The 23,172-nt window shown below is 38.0% G+C and overlaps 1 protein-coding gene across 1 annotated transcript in view; it reads right to left on the bottom strand.

Moving 5' to 3' along the window:
- PKP2 (plakophilin 2) overlaps positions 1-23,172 on the bottom strand; it is an 85,156-nt gene that overhangs the window by 34,592 nt on the left and 27,392 nt on the right. Inside the window, exons 5-6 of the mRNA XM_003405716.4 lie at positions 9,622-9,829; positions 462-639 (exon numbers count right to left, since the gene is read on the bottom strand). Coding sequence (XP_003405764.1) covers positions 462-639; positions 9,622-9,829 — 386 coding nt within the window. The remainder of the gene's footprint in view (positions 1-461; positions 640-9,621; positions 9,830-23,172) is intronic.

The following is a 23,172-nucleotide window of genomic DNA, read 5'->3' as shown; positions in this document are numbered from 1 at the left end:
CTGAATCTCTGACCTTTTGGTTAATGGTCAAGCACTTAACCATTTGTGCCACCGAGACTCCCCTTTGCCTTATAGCTATTTAAAAACACCAGATTCAAAATTATTTTTTTAACCATGACATTAAATTTTCATGAATTAAAAAAACAGCATGCAACCTGCCATAAACCCTGTGAAATAGGGAAGGCCAGTCTTGAAGGATTCTTAGAGTAGGTCAGACCAGCTCTCTGGTCCCTCTATTGGAACTAACATCTTCTCTTTTATGGGTAGCTTCTGGGAACAGATATGGCTGGAAACTAATATGCTGCTGATACTTGACCTTTCTCTCTCACTACATTGTGTTTCCTGTATTTAGAATGATCTTTAGAATTCTTGCAGCACGAGGTAATGGTGTTATTAGATACACCCGGATACAATATTTAAGTATAGAGAAAAGGAGAGGGAGAACTGTGTAATGGCGTTACCTTAGGCATCCTGTGGCGTTGTAGAATATATCAAAATCGAGCAAGCCATTTGCTTTGGGGTAGTCTCCTTCTGGCCACCCCGAAAAGGGGATGATGATACTCTCAGTCAAGGTAACTAGGGCTTCTGTTATCATGAGATTCTTGAGTCTATCATTAGAGGACAAATTCCACAGCAAACCTAGAAAAGTAAAGAGCTACCGTCAGCCAGGGCAGGGTGGAGCCGAAATACCTGTTGAAAAGATCAGTTAAGTCTAGCACCTCCAGGGCTATGATTAATTAAAAAAAAAAAAGAAGGGGGGAGACAGCCCTTTTTCTAACTGAACTAACCTGTTTAGAGTTCATTGAATGGCAATGGAAGATGATCCACAAAGACAACTTAAATTAAAAAAGTGTATCTAACTTTTGATATAAAACTGTATAGGTTTAAATTAACCAGGAATTTGAATGGAAGCCAGAAATACACATTTATTGCTGTTTCTCGGAAAAGACCCTACCATAAACCTGACCTCACTGGGATAAATAAATTCTGGGCTCACCCACAGGGCGGCTTAATCATGTTGATATGATTCTTTTGTAACTAAGACTTTAACATTTTAAAAGAGTCACATTTTTATTGTCTGTTAGATATATGGAGACAATATCTCCCCTGCCTTTGGCTCCTCACTATCTGCAATGCTCCCCTGACATTCTGCCACCCAGTAATAGCAGGAAGTACCTGCAGAATGTGTTTCCCACGCCTGTCAACAGTAGGCTAATCAACATCACCAATTAGTGTTTATTGACTCCTACCCAATGATAGAGTTTATGCCCCCCAGGGATCTATGCTGGCTCGTTTATTTCTTCATTTATAGTTTGGCACTGAAGAAGAGACAAGAGTATCTTACCCACCTGCCAACTTGTATGGTCTAACCACTCCGAAGAGTAGTACCACACTTACTTTATTTTCCCTTTCCTCTAGAATCCCCCACATTAGAGAAAAAGGCTATATATGCCAACTAATTAAGATAACAGTATACTGGACTTGCCAAGGCATTTGTGAGATAGAGACCGAGGCTGAGTACTAAGAGAAAATACAAAGTAGCATATATGTTTAAAAAAATTTTTGTGTGTGCGTGCAAATTTGGAATTTGGTGTTCAGATATTTTTGATACAGTGGAAAAAGGGCTACACCTATTGCTTGCTAATCCAGTGACTCCCAGCAAATGTAAAGTTGCCTTGACATCTTTTATGCCTTAATAAATTGCTCTAACTCACATCATTCAGGAAAGAGGGAAGAGAAAGAGATGGGATCTCTTCCTTTTCCGCCTTCACTCCCCTCAGTTAATAATATCTACTCTACATTTACTGCCTTGCCTGGGCTAAGGAAAGAAGCAGCACAGGTATATAGGGCATTCTACTTGATTTAAAAAGTAGATGGTAGTGAGACTGCCTGCTAGAAACATGGCAGTCTTGGATGAATTATGTGGTGATATCACCTCCGCTGATTTTAATGACTAAAATAATATTCTGTATGGTTAAAACTTGGTAATTATTCAACCATACTTGTATTTGGCAAAGTCAATTGAGATACTCTAGGCCTGATGCAGTCTTTTGAGCTTAAATAGTTTGCTTTGGCTGTGTCCAAGCAACTAATTCCTGAAACAATAACTGAATTTCCAATGCAACCTACACATAGCCTCCAGTAGCTACAATGACACCAAGTCTAGGGTCTTGTGAGGACTAGAATTCTGGCTTACAGGGATGTCTGTTCCTGATCAAAGTAGCAACTGGGGTTAGTCATGAGCAGTGTCCCTCAGCCACAGTGTTACAATACAATGACTTCATTCTTCCCACTTCATCATACAGGTCCCGGAAGAGGGAGAGACAGAGTAAAACCCTGAGGGTGGTTGAAAACAATTTAAAGGCAGGTCTGAGGTTGCGTTTTGTTACTAAACTACAAAAGAAAGTTGAAAAGAAAGAAAGAAAAAAAAAGCTCCCTGACTTCTAAATAAGCAAACAAATTAATAGTCTCCGCCTGCCAGAGGCTTAAAGATGTGAAGCACAATAATTTTTCTCCTTTTAAAAAGGACCACACAGGGTACTCAAAGGAAAATACACCTTACAATAAAAGCCAGAGAGGATTAATTTGAACAAAGGGAATGGAATTTTCCTTCAGCAGCCTTGCTTGGCATGCTACATTATTTCTGCATGAGTATGTGTTTTAGGAAGTTTTAGTATAATTTTTGAGTATATAAGGAAGGCTATTGCATAGAAATGCCATACATGTCAAATTTCTGGATGGTCTGAAGCTGGGAAAGAGCTAAAATGTTTAACAGAGAATTGGGATTATATATACTTATACACAAACATATCCACCCTCACACACAAACACACACACACAATCAATAAAAGATCTGAACATTTTGATCAAAGATTCTATAGAAGAATCCTGATCAAAAGGGGGAATTCTCATGGAATCTGGAATTTCTGGAGCCATGGAGGCTAGATGAACCCCTGAAACTATTGCCCTGAGCTCACCTTTAAACCTTAAACCAAAATATCCCCTGAAGCTTTCTTAAAACTATAGTTTAGCTTAACTAGTAAAGAATGTCTGCCTTGAGCATCATGCTCTTTTAAGATCTATCTATATGGGATCACACAGATGATAACAACTGGAAAGATTAAAAAACCACCAAAACCAAACCCAGTGCCGTCGAGTCGATTCCGACTCACAGCAACCCTATAGGACAGGGTAGAACTGCCTCATAGAGTTTCCAAGGAGCGCCTGGTGGATTTGAACTGCCAACTCTTTGGTTAGCAGCTGTAGCACTTAACCACTATGCCACCAGGGTTTCCCTGGAAAGATCAGATAGGAAATTTAGGGGGCAGTGAGTTTATGTTAATGGGAAAGGAACAACTCAGAAAAGGAGGGTGAGAATGGTAGCACGACTCAAAGAATATAGTCAGTGTCACTGAATTGTACATGTAGAAATGGTTGAATTGGTGTTTGTTCTGTTGTGTATATTCTCAAAAACAACAATGAAAATAAAACAAATCATTAAAAAGTGACCAGTTAAAAACCGCGAATATATATAACAATAAGAATGATAAAGAGCTAATGTCCTTAATCTACAGAATTCTTATACACTGTTAAAAAATGAAACACCAGTACAAGAACTAGGAACATAGTAAACAAAACCCAAAAGATATAAGGGGTTAATATACCTAGGAATACGTGTTTCCTAGCATCTAAAGAAATGCAAATTTAACCAACTAATCATCCTTTTCTGTGACTCCAGAGGGTAAAACTAGAGCCAATGAGTGCAAATTCTAAGGAAGGAGATTTGGACTCACTGTAAGTTTAAATTTCTAAAAGAGCTATGAGAAACAGGTTCTATTCATTAGATCCAGCTATCACTGGAGCTGATAAAAATTACCTCATCCCATCAAGGTGTCAACATGGGGTTTTATGCTGAAGTTAAGAGTTAGATTACAATAAATACTTCCAAAAGAGCCTGGTGGCAAATCAGAATCACACATTTCTGGCCACACCCCATATTTACTGAATCAGAATCTCAGGAAAGAATCTAGACATTTTTATTTTAAAAAATGATTCCCATTTCTGGCTTTGGGAAACTTCTGGACTAGATAACCCTTCAGTCACTTTCAATGATAAGATTCTAGATTCTCTGATCTAACACTTAGGGTTCAGTTTCTGTGTTTTACTTGTCTCATTCTGAACTCTTGGTCAATTTATTCAGTGTCTAAATTTGTTATTATAGCTCTTTGTATAGTTCGTCTGCCTGAAATTTTCTGTCCTATAGGGTCACTCACTATGAGTCGGAATCAACTCAATGCCAATGGGTTTGGTTGATTTGATGCACTCATTCAAATAAAAAGAAAAGAGAAATAGATTCTGGTAAAGAATCTGCAATTATATAAAAAATGATGATACTTGCATTATCTAGAAATTTCTTGCCAATTGTTGTATTTGTAAAAAATAGCTTACTAGTAAAGGGAATTTATAGATATTAGAACCTATGTTTTATTAATACTATCTTATAAGAATGGAAATTTATTTTTTAATTAAATTTGTATAATACCTCAGTAGCAAAACTTGCAAAACTTTATGATTAAATGAATTCTTATCTTGATTACAGAAGGGGAGAGGGAAAAAGAGAAAGAAAATGACTGAACAAATTGATTTTCAAAGTTGTCACACAGCAGGAGGAATTTTTTTTTTTTTTTTTTACAATTTCCTTTGCATTAATATATTCATCCTTTCACCCAATTTTTGTAAACCTTACCTGGCATATCAGGTTATTGCAGAGGTCAGTTAATCCAAGTTATGTATAAACCCAGGGCACCTTGCTTGCACATTATGAATGCAGAATTACATAATATACAATTATTCAAAGAAGATGTAAAATGAGTATTTTATAGTAAAATAGTTTTGATATTTTACTAAAATATAGCAATCCAATTAAACATTTCTACAACATAGGTAGAGTTCAATATGTATTTTTAATAAATTCCATTGATGATCATCCCCTGGCTTTTCCTTATGCATTAGGCCTAAGAGGGACAAGAACCCCCTACACTTCAGTCTTATTATGACTTGTCTGTTTCAACACAGGCACACCTTTTCCCTCTAGCAGTGCTCATTAATCAGTGACCTTGGAAATGAACTTCTGAGATGAGAATGTGCTCTTCTCATTTTAATAAAAAGTACACTACCATGTTCCTTTGGTAAGGGAGGGGGAACAATCTCATTGCGGAGGGTAAGTATTTTTTCCTGAAGCTTTTCATCAGAAAAGTGAAGAGCTTCCTTCCTAGGCTGGTACTAAAAATGCTGGAAAGGTCAGTGAGTTTATAATCTTTTCCAGTGAACAAAGCTCTGATGCTGAACTTCTTAAACCTACGTAGAAAAGGATGGTTCATTTTTTATATCTTGGTTGGCAAAATCAAGGTCTCATTTTAAAACACCCTTAGGCCTCTTATGTTTAATTTAGATATCCCAAGGCTGGAGCCCTGATGGCACAGTGGTTAAAAGCTTGGCTGCCAACCAAAAGGTCAGCTGTTTGAATCTACCAGCTGCTCCTTGGAAGCTCTATGGGGCAGTTCTACTCTGTCCTATAGGGTTGCTGTGAGTCAGGATCTACTCGATGGCAAGGGGTTTGGGTTTTTTGGCTTTATCCCAAGGCCACAAGATTCTTAATTATATTGGGTCAGAAATTCACAGCTATTGAGAAATTTATGTGATTATCACAGTTGTTATTGCAATAAATACAGTGGCATGAAATTTAAGTGGCAGTCTAATATTAAACAATGTAAAGGTAGTTCAAAGAATTGCCTTCAAAACTCTCCTGAGGGGGAGGGACTGAGAAAGTATGGAAGGATGGCATTTGAAAATGCTTCAAAGGAAAAGTGATATTTGAGTCAACTATTGAAGGATGAAGGAGCCCTGTGGTGCACTGTTGAGCCCTTGGTTGCTAACTGAAATGTCAGTGGTTCGAACCCAATAGATGCTGTGTGGGAGAAAGACATGGCACTCTACTTCCATAAAGATTACAGCCTTGGAAACCCTGTTGGGCAGTTCTACTCTGTCCTATAGGGTTGCTATGTGTCAAAATCAACTCAATGGCAATGAATGTTTTTATTGAAGGATGAGAGGGTTCACCAGGTGGTCCAGGGATGGAAAAGGACAGCAACAGAGACAAATATACAGAAACAGAGCAACACATAGAACAGATCAGGAGGTCCTTTGGGATATCACAACCTGGGCTGGAGGGATGTGAAAGGAAATACTGTTGACAAGAATTGCCAGGGTCATATTATAAAACCCTTGAGTGGTATGCTACCGAGTACATACAGATTTTAGGTAATGAGGAGCATGATGGAACAATAATTTTATTTTGGAAAGGAATCAGTCACTACAAGCAGAGTGCAGGAAAGATTGAGAATGGACAATACTGAACCACAGAGACCAGTTCACTGCAGGAGTAGAGCAGAGACATAAAGAGGGCCTGAACCCAGGCAGTGGCAGGAGACAGATGAAAAGTCAAAGAGAAACAAGGCAGAGCTCTCAGTTCAGAGCCTCTTGAAGAAAAGGCCTTTCCCAAAGAAGTGTAAAAATGAGTCATCATCTGCTCCCAAAGGAGAAAGTAGGAGCCACTATGCTATAGCAAAACATACAGCTAAAACTAGATTCAAATCTGGGCTTTGCCCTTCACTAGCTGTGTAACCTTCAGCAATTTACTTAACCTCTCTGAGCCTCGCACTGATCATATGTAGATCATCGATAAACGCTCCCATGCCTCGCAAGGCTGTTAGGAGGAAGAGAGATGAAAATGCCGAGTTTCTAGGCTAGCACAAAATAGGGAGGGGCTCAATAAAAACATGTCTAAGAAATAAATAAGAAAAGATTCACATATATGGTTACTTGTTTTGTATTTCTAAAAAAAAGATAGAAACATGTCTATATTAGGCCAACAATTTATTTCTGGGGTCCAGAAAGCACTTATTTAGCTTTTCTATCAACAGAGCTAAAGGGAATAACTGGGAACGGTTTGTATCAAATGTTCAAGGGTCAATTCAATTCACTTAACATGTAATGTGTACCATCTGGGAGGGATGTTTGGCTTGTACTAGAAATCCTGAGTATTGCACAATCAACTTTCATTTAGCAGCTCTGTAGATTATTTACGGAAACCCTGCTGGCATAGTGGTTAAAAGCTGTGGCTGCTAACCAAAAGGTTGGTAGCTCGAATCTACCAGGTGCTCCTTGGAAACTCTATGGGGCTGTTTAACTTGTCCTATAGGGTCGCTGGAAACCCTGGTGGCATAGTGATTAAGTGCTACGGCTGCTAACCAAAAGGTCAGCAGTTCAAATCCACCAGGCGCTCCTTGGAAACCTGATGGGGCAGTTCTATTCTGTCCTATAGGGTCACTATGAATCAGAATTGACTCGATGGCAATGGGTTTGTTTTTTCTTTTAAATAGGGTCGCTATGAGTCGGAATCGACTCAATGGCAATGGGATTTTTGGTTTGTAGATTATCTAAAAATGCCTTGGATGGTTTCTATGGCATCAATATTACAGAATGTTCTCTGACCTTAAGTTCCTATGCAAAAAAAAGAGGAAGTATTATTCTGTGAATCATTCCCCTGAAACACACACACATACCCTCCCAAGCTTTCTAGGTACCATGCACCTTAATCCCCAATCACTCTATTATCAAAGTTTCCTCTAAATGATCAGCAGCTTTTTTCCATCTTTTTGCCTTGCCAGTGATGCTCACTTTGCTGGGAATAACTCTGATTCTCCTTCAAAACACCAGTCTAAAGCCTATTCCTCTTTTAAGGTCCAGAATGAACATACATCCTTCATAAAGTCTTTTTTTGGCTGCAAAATATACATATTTACACATTAAAAAAAAAAAAAAAATGTCAACCACGCCATAATCTCTCATGTTTTAGGGCATGGTGGAAAAAAGCCAACCTTCCTAGGCTGGAATTTTTGAAGGGCAGGGACTATATTCTCAGTGCCTGGCAACTGATAGCTGCTCTATAAATGCTGGTTGTTGGTTGAATGAATGAAAAGATAAGATCACTCTTAATTTTGCAGGTATTTTAAAAAGTCCTGGATATTAAAGGCCATAACCTCATGGGGTACAATCTACATGCTGTCAGAGGGTAGCATGGTACCACCCTTCATGCAGTTTATATTAAAAAAAAAAAAATGTAGGATAAAAATGCAATAGAGATAAAATGGCAAAATTTTTATAGAAAAAAATGAAAGCTGTCTTATAACAAAGGGAAGGTGGCACACATTTTACAGACTCAGTGCAAAACATATTCCATTCAATTTGAAACAATATTTATTAAGCACCTTCTTTTTAAATACGTATTTACCAGAACACCGTCAACTATTATCATTAATTAAAAAAAAAAAAGCTTACATAAAAAAGTCAACTATTATCATTAATTGAAAAAAAAAAAAAGCTTACATGGCATATTAAAAAAAGGTTAACTTCTTTGAGCCTGTTTCCTCACCTGTAAAACCGTTATTTTAATACTGGTATTAAATGGCTAATAATACCTCACAACTCATAGTTTTTATGATAGTTAAATTTAAATAAAAAAAAATAAAACACCTGGTCCACAGAAGATGTACTTTAATAAACGTGTTCCCTTCCATTTTCTCAAGCAATGCTACTGACGATGGCGCTCAGTAATCCTTCTTGTACTCTTTGTGGTGTATACAGGGAGTATCACCAGAGAGCTAATGGTGATGGCAGGCAGGGTGGCTTGTGCTGGAACGTTAGTGAACCATTTTCTCCTCCGATATATGTACTATTTGTTTAATGAAATCAGGTCCCCTTTCTCCAGGCTCTGAAGACATACTACTGAAACTGTTCCTTTAATTCTACCTTATAATTTCATCTTTCCAATCTATTGGGCAGAAAAGGGATATTTATTTGTTTAAATCAGTATTCGAATAGACATATGAAGCAGAGAACTGAAAAACTTATTCAACCACTCTCTCTCTCTCTCTGTTTTTTTTGTGTGGGAAGGTGAGGCAGGAGGAGGTGAGCCAGGGAGCTAGTGCTGGAAGGAGTCCAAGTAATGAAAAGATTGGGAAAAATAATTTCTGATATACTGATTAATTTGATTAAATTAATCTTCTACATTAGGAAACTATTTGACTCTTCATTTCACTTTCCTTGTATAGATCCAGCAAGCTGATTGTGGAGTAAATAATAAAAATAATTGGGTGTGGTTTCTGGTTTTCTTCAGAATGCTTTGGACATCTGGGACAGTACTGAAACCCCACACATTCTCAAACTACAAGGTGCCTTTCAGAAATTTATGCAGGATTTTTACACAGTGAGTCGTGTCAAAAAGTTGTTTTGAAGACATTTAGTCAAAGGTGCATAGAGTTTCTAATTTAAAATATCAAGGAAAACCTCAGAATCTTTTCCCCTTCAGATAAAAGGAATTTAAACTTGGCTCGAATCTGGGGTCTTAGGCAGCAGGTAACAATGTCCCTTTAAAGCCATCTCTTGGATAACAATGAGCCCATCAATCATTTGTTCCCAGAAACTTAAGAAAAACAGATGACATAACACATCCGGCTGAGTGCCACTGTGTTATGCCCTTCAATGTTCCATAAGTGCTACCTGTTATTTGCTTTTTAGTCTCCAAGTCTCTGGTTTGCTTCAGCACCTGGAGCAGCCGAGGTACCCCATTTAGTTCAGCTACCTCCAACTTGTTGTCATTGTCTTCAAATACCAAGTTTCTTAAGGCCCCACACACGGCTCGCTGAACATCTTCATTCTGAACCTTGAGGAGCTGCAGAAGTTTGGGTATGCCACGGAGCTGATTAACCTGGGGAAGATGAAGATATATATATGTCATATATTTATTAATTTTGATGTAACATCAAGACATTCAATACATGAACAGATGAAGTTCACTGATGTTGATTATAACTCCTAACCAAACAACAACTCTACCTGTGGCTCAACCTGAGACTCACATTGTAAATCACACCCCTGCCGTAAGATGGCATCTGCCATCAAAGAGCTAACAATAAGTTTGGGAAGTCAGGCTAAAACCTATAAAATAATTAAAGGAGAAAGTTAAGTGGCAAGGGGTGGGTACAGGCCTTGAGCATAGTAAGAATGAAGAGAACTGAGGAGTCAGGAAAGTCCTATGGAAGAACACCAAATTACATGAGTGTTTTTCCCAGGACAAAACTTCAAAGTCAATATAAAATAAACAAAAATCATCTTCATTAACAGTAGGAATAAAAACTGATTTACCATGACAACCCTAGTAGGGATGCAAGCTAACCCTAAATGCAAGCTATTTTTTATAATCAATTGCTTTGAATATTTAAAAACATGTACATAAATTGAGCATGCAACATTTTTATTTAATTAAATAACAATTTTACTGTTTAATGGTGCTATTTTTAAAAATATTTCTTCTAGCCAAATATACAAAAAAGAGCAAACTATTAGAGAAAGGGCCAGAATTAAGGACAGTAAAGAAAAAGAGAGAGTTGAAATTCTGAAATTTGTATCTGCTTAAGAAGAGGCCATATAATCCCAATCTGAGCAAGCTGATTTTGTGTTTTAGGCTGAAAATATTACCTAAAGAAATCAAGAGGTAGGCTCAGGGCTGGTGAAGAGAATTGTTATGTTGTAGACTAAGGGTTCTCCTTATCAGGTTTCCATTAACATCTGATTTTTAAATTTTTAAGTTGGCAAGAGCTTTTGGTGATCCCATTTTCACCATCTTGATGCAGACTTTTAGGAAATATGTTGTCATGAATGAGCATGAGCTTCCCTTTCAAATGAGTTTTATTACTTGTGAAAAAGATGTGCTATCTGCAAAAAAGTGCACTCTCAGGGGAGAGCTGCACTCTGGCCCAGAGGCATATTTTCACATTTTCTACCCATCAAACTCTAGTCTTCCTTTCGTAGGTAGATAAATGGCAATTAAGACATCTTCTTCCAGTTTTATATTTTCCTTTGTTAAGATTTGGAAGAAGACTGTCAAGGAAGGAATAAAAGTCATGGCCATAAAATAATCTTAAAGATAAAATAATAAATATTAATAATAATAATAAACAAAAATAACAACTCCTCCTCTTCCCACTTCTACTATTACTACTACTATATATTGAGTGGTTACTAGGTGTTGGGCATAGTATTAAAGAATTTTATATACATTATCTAATTAAAATCTTACAAGAACCTTAAAAGGAAAGTACTCTTGATACCTTTATGGTCTCACTGCTTGTTAGTAATGAGAATACTTCTACTTACCTACCTATTGGTGGCGCAGTGGTTAAGAGATTGGCTGCTAACTAAAAGGTCAGCAGTTTGAATCCACCAGCTGCTCCCTGGAAACTCTGTGGGGCAGTTCTACTCTGTCCTATAGGGATGCTATGAGTTGGAAACAACTCGATGGCAATGGGTTTGGTTTTTTTGTTTGTTTACTGGCCCTGGTGGTGCAGTGGTTAAGCATTTGGCTGCTAACCAAAAGGCTGGCAGTTTGAATCCACCAGCTGCTCCCTGGAAACTCTGTGGGGCAGCTCTACTTTGTCCTTTAGGGTCACTATCAGTCGAAATCGACTCAACAGCAATGGGTTTGGTTTGGTTATTGGCTCTCTTGAGAGGAGACATCTGCAGAACAGCAGACAGATGGGAGAACAGCATAGCAATTTTGGTTTTGGTATGTCTAAAGCCATTCTAATGCATTTGTATGACAATGTGAATGAGAAAGGTTTCTTAGTTATCAATTAAATCTGGTCCAACAGATCGTCTATTTGGTCCCTTCATTTATTCCCATTACTATACTTCCTTACAAGCAAAAGAGCACAATTTATTTAAAAATAGCCTGTAATTCACATGTTCCATGAACTCCCTCGATTACTACAAAATGGTTAAGTTTTAAGACAATTAAATTCACACTCCATAAATTTTATAAATTCAAAATTTTCATAGTAGCAATATGCACATCAGATGCAAAAAGAAAACCTAGTTTGTCCTGAGGTACTTTTGTAGCTTTAGAGATATTTATTACTTAACTTATAATTTATAAGTTGCCTTCTTCAAAATATGATGTGGAATAGCTTACTCATCATATTGCATTTCAAGCTGCGATGATAGAATTAGCGAGAATTGGAATGTGGAAGCCTCTCCGGCTCTGACTAGGAAGCATGGATAACAGTGCTTCTGCTAACCGCCTCTGACTGGGTGGTTCACCTCCCCTGTCATCTTTACCCTCCTGGCTTTCAGTGCTCACTCCAGCCCTGAAATAGGGAGCCGCAGATACACCAGTGCTCAGAGAAATGCTGAAATCCCGCCACAGCTCTACTTACTGTATAATTTACTTCCTAGTGTCTGGCATTTATCCCAAGTTTAAAAATAGATTTCAGTTACTTTTTTCATTTTATCAAGCAAATGGATATCAATCATGTTAAATGCAACACATCGATGGCATTCTCCTCGTATTTGGGACTGTCAGTGATGAATTCAACCAATGGATTTTTGGTCCATTAGGACCAAAGTCAAATGCTCTTGCCCCTTTGAATTCAGGGAAAAAGCTGGAACAGGAGAGTTCTGATGAGTCTCCCCATTCTACTGAATCCTCTGGGGATTTTTTTTTTTTTTCAGACAAAGGAATAGATTAACATGAATGTCTCAGAACTTCAAAAAAGCTTTCATCTGAGACAGTTTCCAAGTATATGAAAGGGCAGAACCACAAGTTAGAATCTCAGCTTTGTCTTTGAATCTATTCTGATCCTGTTCCCTGCCAACCATAAAATAATGAAATGATGAGGATTTCTGGTGGCAAATAAGCAGGTGCCAGGGAATAGACTGACTCTTGGGGCAAAGGCTCTTCAGAGCCCCCCACTCCTGCTCCTTTGCCCCCTCTTCCTCCTCCCATCTGGAATGCTTAGCTCACTCTGCCTCCTCCCTGGCAAAGTCCTGCTTATCCTGCAGGACCCAGCTCAAATGTCACCGCTCTGTGAAATGTCACTCGCTTTCTCTCCTTTCCCTCCCATTAGAATTAATCACTCCAGTAAATTAGTGTAACCTTTCAGGAAGGCAATTGGCAGTATGTGTTAAAAACCTTAAAAAAAAAAAAATTTGCTTCTAGTAGCGGATCTTTAGAAGATAATCAGAAATGCAGATGCAGACTAACATATAATTTATGAGAGTGAACAATAAAAAAACATAAATGTCCAACAATCGGTGGGGGGAGATTGGTTAACAATTAATCTGCAAATATCCATATGCTGAGGTATGCACGGGAGAAGCAAAGCAGAGTTTGAACTGACAGACATTTTACTAGTCATACAGTTCCCTCCTCAGGCAAATGAGGATTCTCGTGTAAGTTTAGCAATCACATGCCAGACCCATAAGAGTTACTCACACCATAGCTGCTACTATCACCATTAATATTATACAGCCACTAAAATGAATTTTATAAAAATTATTAAGGTTATGAGAAAATGCTAATGATATGTCATTACAAAAAAAACTCATAAAAATATGCATTTCAATGCATAAACACAGACATAAAGAGGAGAATGAAACTAAGGGGGTAAGGAGAAGTGCTGAGAATGTGAGTCATGAATGGCACCGGCTACTTTGTATTTTTTTTAAACAACAAACACGTATTTGTGCATACTTTATAGAATTAAAAACAAAAAATCCCCACAAAGCTACATATTCAGTTTGATTGCAGCTATGTAAATGCTGCATTAAAAAAATATGGAAAGGAAAACTAAAATGATAACAATAGTATGGTCATGAGTACTCTTTTCTCTTTTATATATTTCTCAAATTTCTAGCAATGAGCTAGTGTTAGTTTTATAATAAGATTTTCTAAGACACTTATGGCAGTCGCTACTTAGGTGATGAGATTCGAAGCTGGAGGAAATAGGGCCAGCTCAATCAGGAAGAGCTTTGCAGGTTGAATTAAGGGATCTGTCCTTTATCCTACAGGCAACACAGACAGCTATTGGAAAGGTCTTTCTGGGTGCTGTAAGAAAGGACTAGGAGTGGATAGGCATGGAGGCAGGGAGATTAATTAGGCAGCTGAATTAACAGAGATGATGGCAAAGGTACTAGGATAGTAGCATTGAGTGGGGAGGGAAAGATATGGGTTCATTCAGAACATTTTTAGAGGTTGCATTAATAGGACTTGAAGACTGACTAAATATGAGAAGTATGGAAAAAGTTCATGTTTCACTGAAGGCAATGGCGAAAAACAAGGCTCCAGGAATTAACGGAATATCAATTGAGATATTTCAACAAACAGATGCAGCACTGGAAGTGCTCACTTGTCTATGCCAAGAAATTTGGAAGACAGCTACCTGGCCAACCAACTGGAAGAGATCCATATTTATGCCTATTCCCAAGAAAGGTGATCCAACTGAATGTGGAAATTATCAAACAATATCATTAATTGACCATGCAAAGGCATTCTAATCTGTGGATCATAACAAATCATGGATATCATTGAGAAGAATGGGAATTCCAGAACACTTAATTGTGCTCGTGAGGAACCTGTACATAGGTAAAAGGCAGTTGTTGGAACAGAACAAGGAGATACTGAATGGTTTAGTCAGGAAAGGTATGCATCACCATACCTATTCAATCTGTATGCTGAGCAAATAATCCGAGAAATTGGACTATATGAAGAAGAACGGGGCATCAGGATTGGAGGAAGACTAATTAACAACCTGCGTTATGCAGATGACACAACCTTCCTTGCTGAAAGTGAAGAGGATGTGAAGCACTTACGGATGAAGATCAAAGACCACAGCCTTGAGTATGGATTACACCTCCACATAAAGAAAACAAAAATCCTGTGCTGGACCTGGCAGTGTTTCATTCTGTAGTACACAGGGTCGCTATGAGTCGGAACTGACTTGATGGCACCTAACAACAACGGTGGAAAAGTTTTGGAACAGTTTTGATGTTAAAATACCTGGATGGCTGCTAGTATAATTTACTGACAGAGGGAATAATATATTTTCAGTTATTATTTTGGGACAGGCATTGTACCATTATATGATTGAATTCTCATGACAACCTTTTGCAGTAGGACAATTATCTCTACTTTATAGTAAGAGCTGAAGCGTAAAATATCTTATCCAAGGTCACCCATGTAATAAGAATGCTAGGATTCAAACTCAGGTCTGAATGACTCCCTGAGAATCCATGATCAAACCAAGTGTCCTGGCTCCCCTCCCAGGAGGAAGTATAGGTTTAGGGGGAAGGTTGGAAAGTAGAAAAGGTAACCAAAAGAAGACAGTATGTTTACTTTTGGATATGTTGACCTTCAGAGTTCAATGGAGATGTCCAGAAAATTGATAGACATGAGGTTTGGAACCCAGGAGGGATATAGGCTGTAGATCGTGAGTCATCAGCATCTAGACCATAAAGGAAGCTGTAGGAATGGATTAGGCAGGTCGGAAGATGGTATTGAATAAGAAAAGAAGTGCCTGGGAAGCATTCAAGGACTGTGAACATTTAAGGGACAGGTAGAGGATAAATTGCTCACAGAGGAACCTTGGAGAAGTCACAGGGATGCAAAGAGAATCAGGAGACTGTGGGCAACAAAAGCAAGTGTTTCAGAGGGAGAGAGCCATCGATAATGTCACATGCTGAGAGTCCTTATCAAGTAAAATAAAGACTCCCTCAGTTTTATAATCTATATGCAGATCTTTATGTCCAAATTGTAGCTATCTTTCATACAGAAATTAAAAAACTACAGCATCATGCTTAATAGGATTTTGTTAATGTCCTGGGTTATAATGTCACAATTCTTAGGTTTTTCTATCAAGCATACATACATTTTTTAGGCTTGAATGAAGTTTCCATGTTTCATTATTCTCAAAGCCAGTCTTTGTTCTAGTTTTATTTCTGAATAAGAGCTAAGAAGGCAAGCACAGCTGTAATCCTATGTATAAGCAAAACTGATATTTGTAATCAAACTAGTAATTTAAGAGGTAGTGGAAATCAAACCCAACTTGGACAACATTAAAAAAAAAAAGTTTAAGTCATTCCAAATTACAAAAGGAAAGCACACCTAACAATGCCCAGTTTTTAAAAATTTGAGTTAAAAAAAAAAATCCTAAACATTTTACGTGACTAGCCATAAAAAGGACCTGTTTTCAGCCCAATTCTCTTCTCTATATGTATATATGGAAACCCTGGTGGTGTAGTAGTTAAGTGCTATAGCTGTTAACCAAAGGGTTGGCAGTTTGAATCTACCAGGTGCGCCTTGGAAACTCTATGGGGTATTTCTATTCTGTCCTATAGGGTCGCTATGAGTCGGAATTGACTTGACAGCACTAGGTTTGGTTTGGTTTTTGGTATATGTATATATAGAAGCTCATTTACTAGCTAAATATATTGTTTTAAAACATACCTATTTGTCATGGATTGAATTGTGTCCCCCAAAAATATGGGTATCAGTTTGGCTAGGCCATGATTCTTCGTATTGTGTGATTGTCCAACATTGGTCATCTGATGTGATTTCTGTATGTGTTGTAAATTCTATCACTATGATGTTAATGAAATGGATTAGCGACAGTTATATTGATGAGATCTACAAAATTAGATAATGTCTTAAGCCAATCTCTTTTGAGACATAAAACAGAGAAGCGAGCAGAGAGATATGGGGACCTCGTATCACCAAGAAAGTAGTACCAAGAGCAGAGCGAGGCTTTTGGACATGGGGTTCCTGTGCTGAGAAGCTCCTAGTCCAGGGGAATACTGATGAGAAGGACCTTCCTCCAGAGCTGGCAGAGAAAACCTACCCCTGGAGCTGAGGCCCTGAATTTGGACTTCTAGCCCACTAGGCTGTAGAGAATAAACTTCTGTTTGTTAAAGCCATTCACTTGTGATATTTCTGTTATAGGAGCACTAGATGACTAAGATGCTATTCTCCCTATGGAACAAACCTATAGGCAAAGTATAATGAAAAATACCCAATAATCATATAACTTTAAAAAATAAAAATAATCTAAATGTGGGGGTAGGTTTTAAAAAATATACCTAAAATACAGATGCCATAAAAAATAACTTAAAATATAGATGTCATGAAGAAAAGTACTAACAAATTTGACTTCATAAAATTTTAAAATCATGTATGATTAAAGACACCATTAACAAAGTCAACAAAAACAACAGTAAAAATAAAGCAGGAGAAAATATGTCATATGTAACAACAGAATTATATGCATAATATGTAAAAAACGCCAAAAACTCCTACAAGTCATTGGCAGACACACATCTTTGAGGAAAAATAGGCAATGGATAGAAAATGGCAACTGACAGAAGAAACACAATGTCAACAAAATCTACCAAAAGATGCTCAGCGGCATGATTAATTAAAGAAATGCAATAATAATAATAAAAAAAAAAACCCACGTGTCTGTCAGTTTGTTGTACTGTGGGGGCTTGTATGTTGCGGTGATGCTAGAAGCTATGCCACTGTTTTTCAGATGCCAGCAGGGTCACCCATGGAGGATAGGTTTCAGCTGAGCTTCCAGACTAAGACAGACTGGGAAGAAGGACCCGGCAGTCTACTTCTGAAAAGCATTAGCCAGTGAAAACCTTACGAATAGCAGTGGAGCATTGTCTGATATAGTGCTGGAAGATGAGCCCCCCGAGGTTGGAAGCCACTCAAAAGATGACTGGGGAAGAGCTGCCTCCTCAAAGTAGAGTTGAACTTAATGACGTGGATAGAGTAAAGCTTCTGGGACCTTCACTTGCTGATGTGGCACGACTCAAAATGAGAAGAAACAGCTGCAAACATCCATTAATAATCGGAAACTGGAATGTACGAACTACGAATCTAGGAAAATTGGAAATCGTCAAAAATGAAATGGAACGCATAAACATTGATATCCTAGGCTTTAGTGAGCTGAAATGGACTGGTATTGGCCATTCTGAATCGGACAATCATATAGTCTACTATGCTGGGAATGACAACTTGAAGAGCAATGGTGTTGCATTCATCGTCAAAAAGAACGTTTCAAAATCTATACTGAAGTACAACGCTGTCAGTGATAGGATAATATCCATATGCCTACAAGGAAGACCAGTTAATACTACTATTTTTCAAATTTACGCACCAAACACTAGGGCCAAGGATGAAGAAATAGAAGATTTTTATCAGCTGCTACAGTCTGAAATTGATTGAACATTTCAATCAAGATGCATTGATAATTACTGGCGATTGGAAAGCAAAAGTTGGAAACAAAGAAGAAGGATCAGTAGTTGGAAAATATGGCCTTGGGGATAGAAACAATGCCGGAGATAGAATGATAGACTTTTGCAAGACCAACGACTTCTTCATTGCAAATACCTTCTTTCACCAACATAAATGGCGACTATACACATGGACCTCGCCAGATGGAACACACAGAAATCAAATTGACTATATCTGTGGAAAGAGACGATGGAAAAGCTCAATATCATCAGTCAGAACAAGCCCAGGGCCCAACTGTGGAACAGACCATCAATTGCTCATACGCAAGTTCAAGCTGAAACTGAAGAAAATCAGAGCAAGTCCACGAGAGCCAAAATATGACCTTCAGTATATCCCAGCTGTATTTATAGACCATCTGAAGAATAGATTTGATGCACTGAACACTAGTGACCGCAGACCAGACGAGTTGTGGAATGACATCAAGGACATCATCCATGAAGAAAGCAAGAGGTCACTGAAAAGACAGGAAAGAAAGAAAAGACCAAGATGGATGTAAGAGGAGGTTCTGAAACTTGCTCTTGAGCGTCGAGCAGCTAAAGCAAAAGGAAGAATTGATGAAGTAAAAGAACTGAACAGAAGATTTCAAAGGGCCTCTCGAGAAGACAAAGTATCATAATGACATGTGCAAAGAGCTGGAGATGGAAAACCAAAAGGCAAGAACACGCTCGGCGTTTCTCAAGCTGAAAGAACTGAAGAAAAAATTCAAGCCTCGAGTTGTGATAGTGAAGGATTCCATGGGGGAAATATTAAACGACGCAGGAAGCATCAAAAGAAGATGGAAGGAATACACAGTCATTATACCAAAAAGAATTAGTCGATATTCAACCATTTCAAGAGGAGGCACATGATCAGGAACTGATGGTACTGAAGGAAGAAGTCCAAGCTGCTCTGAAGGCATTGGTGAAAAACAAGACTCCAGGAATTGATGGAAAATCAATTGAGATGTTTCAACAAACAGATGCAACGCTGGAGGTGCTCACTCATCTATGCCAAGAAATATGGAAGACAGCTTCCTGGCCAACTGACTGGAAGAGATGCATATTTATGCCTATTCCCAAGAAAGGTGATCCAACCAAATGTGGAAATTATAGAACAATATCATTGATATCACATGGAAGCAAAATTTTGCTGAAGATCATTCAAAAGCAACTGCAGCAGTATTATCGACAGGGAACTGCCAGAAATTCAGGCCGGTTTCAGAAGAGGACGTGGAACCAGGGATATCATTGATGATGTCAGATGGATCCTGGCTGAAAGCAGAGAATACCTGAAGGATGTTTACCTGTGTTTTATTGACTATGCAAAGGCATTCGACTGTGTGGATCCTAACAAACTGTGGATAACACTGCGAAGAATGGGAATTCCAGAACACTTAATTGTGCTCACGAGGAACCTTTACATGGATCAAGAGGTAGTTGTTCAGACAGAACAAGGGGATAATGATTGGTTTAAAGTCAGGAAAGGTGTGCATCAGGGTTGTATCCTTTCACCATACCTATTTAATCTGTATGCTGAACAAATAATACGAGAAGCTGGACTATATGAAGATGAACGGAGCATCAGGATTGAAGGAAGACTCATTAACAACCTGCGTTATGCAGATGAAACAACCTTGCTTGCTGAAAGTGAAGAGGACTTGAAGCACTTACTAATGAAGATCAAAGACCACAGCCTTCAGTATGGACTGCACCTCAACATAAAGAAAACAAAAATCCTCACAACTGGACCAATGAGCAACATCATGATAAATGGAGAAAAGATTGAAGTTGTCAAGGATTTCATTGTACTTGGATCCACAATCAACAGCCATGGAAGCAGCAGTCAAAAAGTCAAAAGACGCATTGCTTCGGGCAAATCTGCTGCAAAGGACCTCTTCAAAGTGTTGAAGAGCAAAGATGTCACCCTGAAGACTAAAGTGCGCCTGACCCAAGCCATGGTATTTTCAATCATATCGTATGCATTTGAAAGCTGGACAATGAATAAGGAAGACCGAAGAAGAGTTGACACCTTTGAATTGTGGTGTTGGCGAAGAATATTGAATATACCATGGTCTGCCAAAAGAACAAACAAATCTGTCTTGGAAGAAGTACAGCCAGAATGCTCCTTAGAGGCAAGGATGGCAAGACTACGTCTTACATACCTTGGACATGTTGTCAGGAGGGATCAGTCCCTGGAGAAGGACATCATGCTTTCCAGAGTACAGGGTCAGTGGAAAAGAGGAAGACCCTCAACAAGGTGGATTGACACAGTGGCTGCAACAATGAGCTCAAGTATAACGATTGTAAAGATGGTGCAGGACTGGGCAGTGTTTTGTTCTGTTGTGTATAGGGTCACTATGAGTCGGAACCGACTCGACGGCACCTAACAACAACAACAATTGAAAAAAATCAGTAGAAGTTCTTGTCTAATTTCTACTTAACTGATTTGCGGGATTAACCACGTTCCCCTTTTCCTCTATGAAAAGTACTGATTCCAGAAATACCGTCAGGGATGTTAGCTCACTGTCTGTGGTTACTCGCTGCACTCATAATTCTTCCTGTTGAGCAGCTATATGTTACCAAGTTACCAAGAATAACTTGGGTTTGTTTCCTGATGTACTTAAGCCAACTGTACTTATTATTGTAATTATGTAATATTTTACCTATTCTTAACTAAATGAAATACAGTTGTAGCGTTTTGTTTCTCTGAAAACGAACTGAATGCTATGGAAAGGCTAGATAAAGATGAAGTGAATAAAAATGCTCTGTAATTGGTTGTGGATGAGATTAACAGAAAAGAGTAAGGAAAATGTAAAAATCTAGAAGTTTGCACTTATATGACTTTAAGTGTCATTAGGTTCCCATTCCACTTTAAAGAAACTTAAACTAAAAATGGCAGATGATATTTAATGAGCACAGATTATCTAAACATGATGAAAAACTTTATAAATGTGTATATATATAACTTTAACAAGATTTCCTCTGTAACTCTGATTAACTGATCAATTGTCTTGATTCCGACAAATAAGAAAATTTCTACTATAGTGAGATTGCATATATCTTTGCTTTGTAGAGTAACAGAATCAAACAGAATAATATCTTATGTTAATAATGGTGCATAGTAATGACCACTTTGGTACAATATTGGTGGGAATGTAAAATTGTACAGTTTTGGGGAGGGTTGTCAGTGAGTTACTCATCAAAATTAAAAATGACTCAATAGAAATAAGGACAGATTTACCTACTACCTGAAATGACTAGTAAACTAGACAAAATGTGTAAAAGTAATTTTTTAAAATTGGACATGAGGCAATGATGGTAAGATGGAAAACAAGGAAGATGAGCTCAATTACTGCCTTGAGAGTTCCCTATGGCTATGGTGTGATAATGGAAAACCCAGGTGGAGTTCAATTCTAAGAGTTGAGGAGAGAGAGCTCAGAGTTTGGGGTGGGTGACCAAAACGGCTAGTAGTTTGCAGAGCAGAGTAATATAAAAAAAAAAAAATTTTTTTTTTTTTTTCATATATAAAGCTGCACAGAAGGAGAACTCTTGAGATTTGCAGATGGTTCCCCTTTAGTATTCAGTACAGTATTGATCAGCTCACTGTATTTTAACACGCAAATAATAAAGGCCTTCTAAGTTTGTTTGCTAACCACTCCCACCTTGAGGTATTTTGGTACACACACTATGCTATTTTTTTTACAACATGTGAAAAAAAAAATTGGCATAGCAGCACTTAGGAAAATACCTTGTGGGGGGAAGGGAGCGATTCGAAAGCAAACGTAGAAGGCACACATTATTTTCGTAAAAATATGGTAACTACCTGAGGTCAGGGAAATAACTACCCAAGAAGATTTGAGAGAATAGCTCCTCATGCCCACCTAGGACCAGGAACAATACCTATTCTCACCAGATAGCCAAAAAAAAAAAAAAAAAATTCGTGGTGCATTGGATAGAGTTCTCAGAAATCTTGCCCTTAGTGTTGTCATTGTTAGGTGCTACTGAGTCAATTTTGACTCACAGCAACCCCATGTACAACAGAACGAAACACTGCCCGACCTTATGCCATCGTCACAATCGTTGTTATGCTTGAGCCTATTGTTGCAGTCACTGTGTCAATCTATCTCCTTGAGGGTCGTCCTCTTTTTCGCTGACCCTGCACTCTACTAAGCATGATGTTTTTCTGCAGGGACTGGTTCCTCCTGATACAACATGTCCAAATTAAGCCTTAGTAGTGGGGACTAATTAGCTTTAGACTAAATGCTGCTCTGTTCTCACCTAACAAATTTTAAAGGCAGAATTTGAAAGAATCAACCTGCTTTCAAGTAACCTAACTATATCCCAGTTCAAGGCTCAAGAATATTTTTAGGAATACAAAAATATCTAACATCCAAAAACGTAAAGCTCACAATGTAAGGCATCCAATTAAAAACTAAGAAATATATAAGAAGGTAAATACAACACATAATGAGGAGAAAAAGCAACTAATCAAAACTGACTCAGAAAGGACACAGATGTTAGAATTAGCAGACCAGGATGTTAAGACAACAATCTTAACTATCTTCATATGTTCAAAAAGCTTGAGGACTCAATGGCAATGGATTTGGGTTTTTTTTTGGTTTTATACATCTACCATATCATGGAGACATTCTACTCCTAATTACTATTTACCAAAGAGAAATGAAAGCATATGTCTACACAAAGACTTGTACACAAATCCCTATAGCAGCTTTATTCACAATAGCCAAAACCTGGAAACAATTCAAATGTCCATCAACAGGCAAATGGATAAAAAAATTGTGGGTATATCCATACAAAATATTATGCTGAGTAGAAGAAACCAGACGAAAATGGAGTATATACTGTATAATCCCATATATTAAAAATTCTAGAAAATTGAAACTAATTTATAGTGACAGAAAGTAGACCGTTGGTGGCTGGGGT

The sequence above is a fragment of the Loxodonta africana genome, chromosome 4, assembly GCF_030014295.1.
Source record: "Loxodonta africana isolate mLoxAfr1 chromosome 4, mLoxAfr1.hap2, whole genome shotgun sequence".
In the NCBI taxonomy this organism is placed as follows: domain Eukaryota; kingdom Metazoa; phylum Chordata; class Mammalia; order Proboscidea; family Elephantidae; genus Loxodonta; species Loxodonta africana.
The sequence above is the reverse complement of the archived record's forward strand: the minus strand, read 5'-3'. Positions and strand labels throughout refer to the sequence as shown.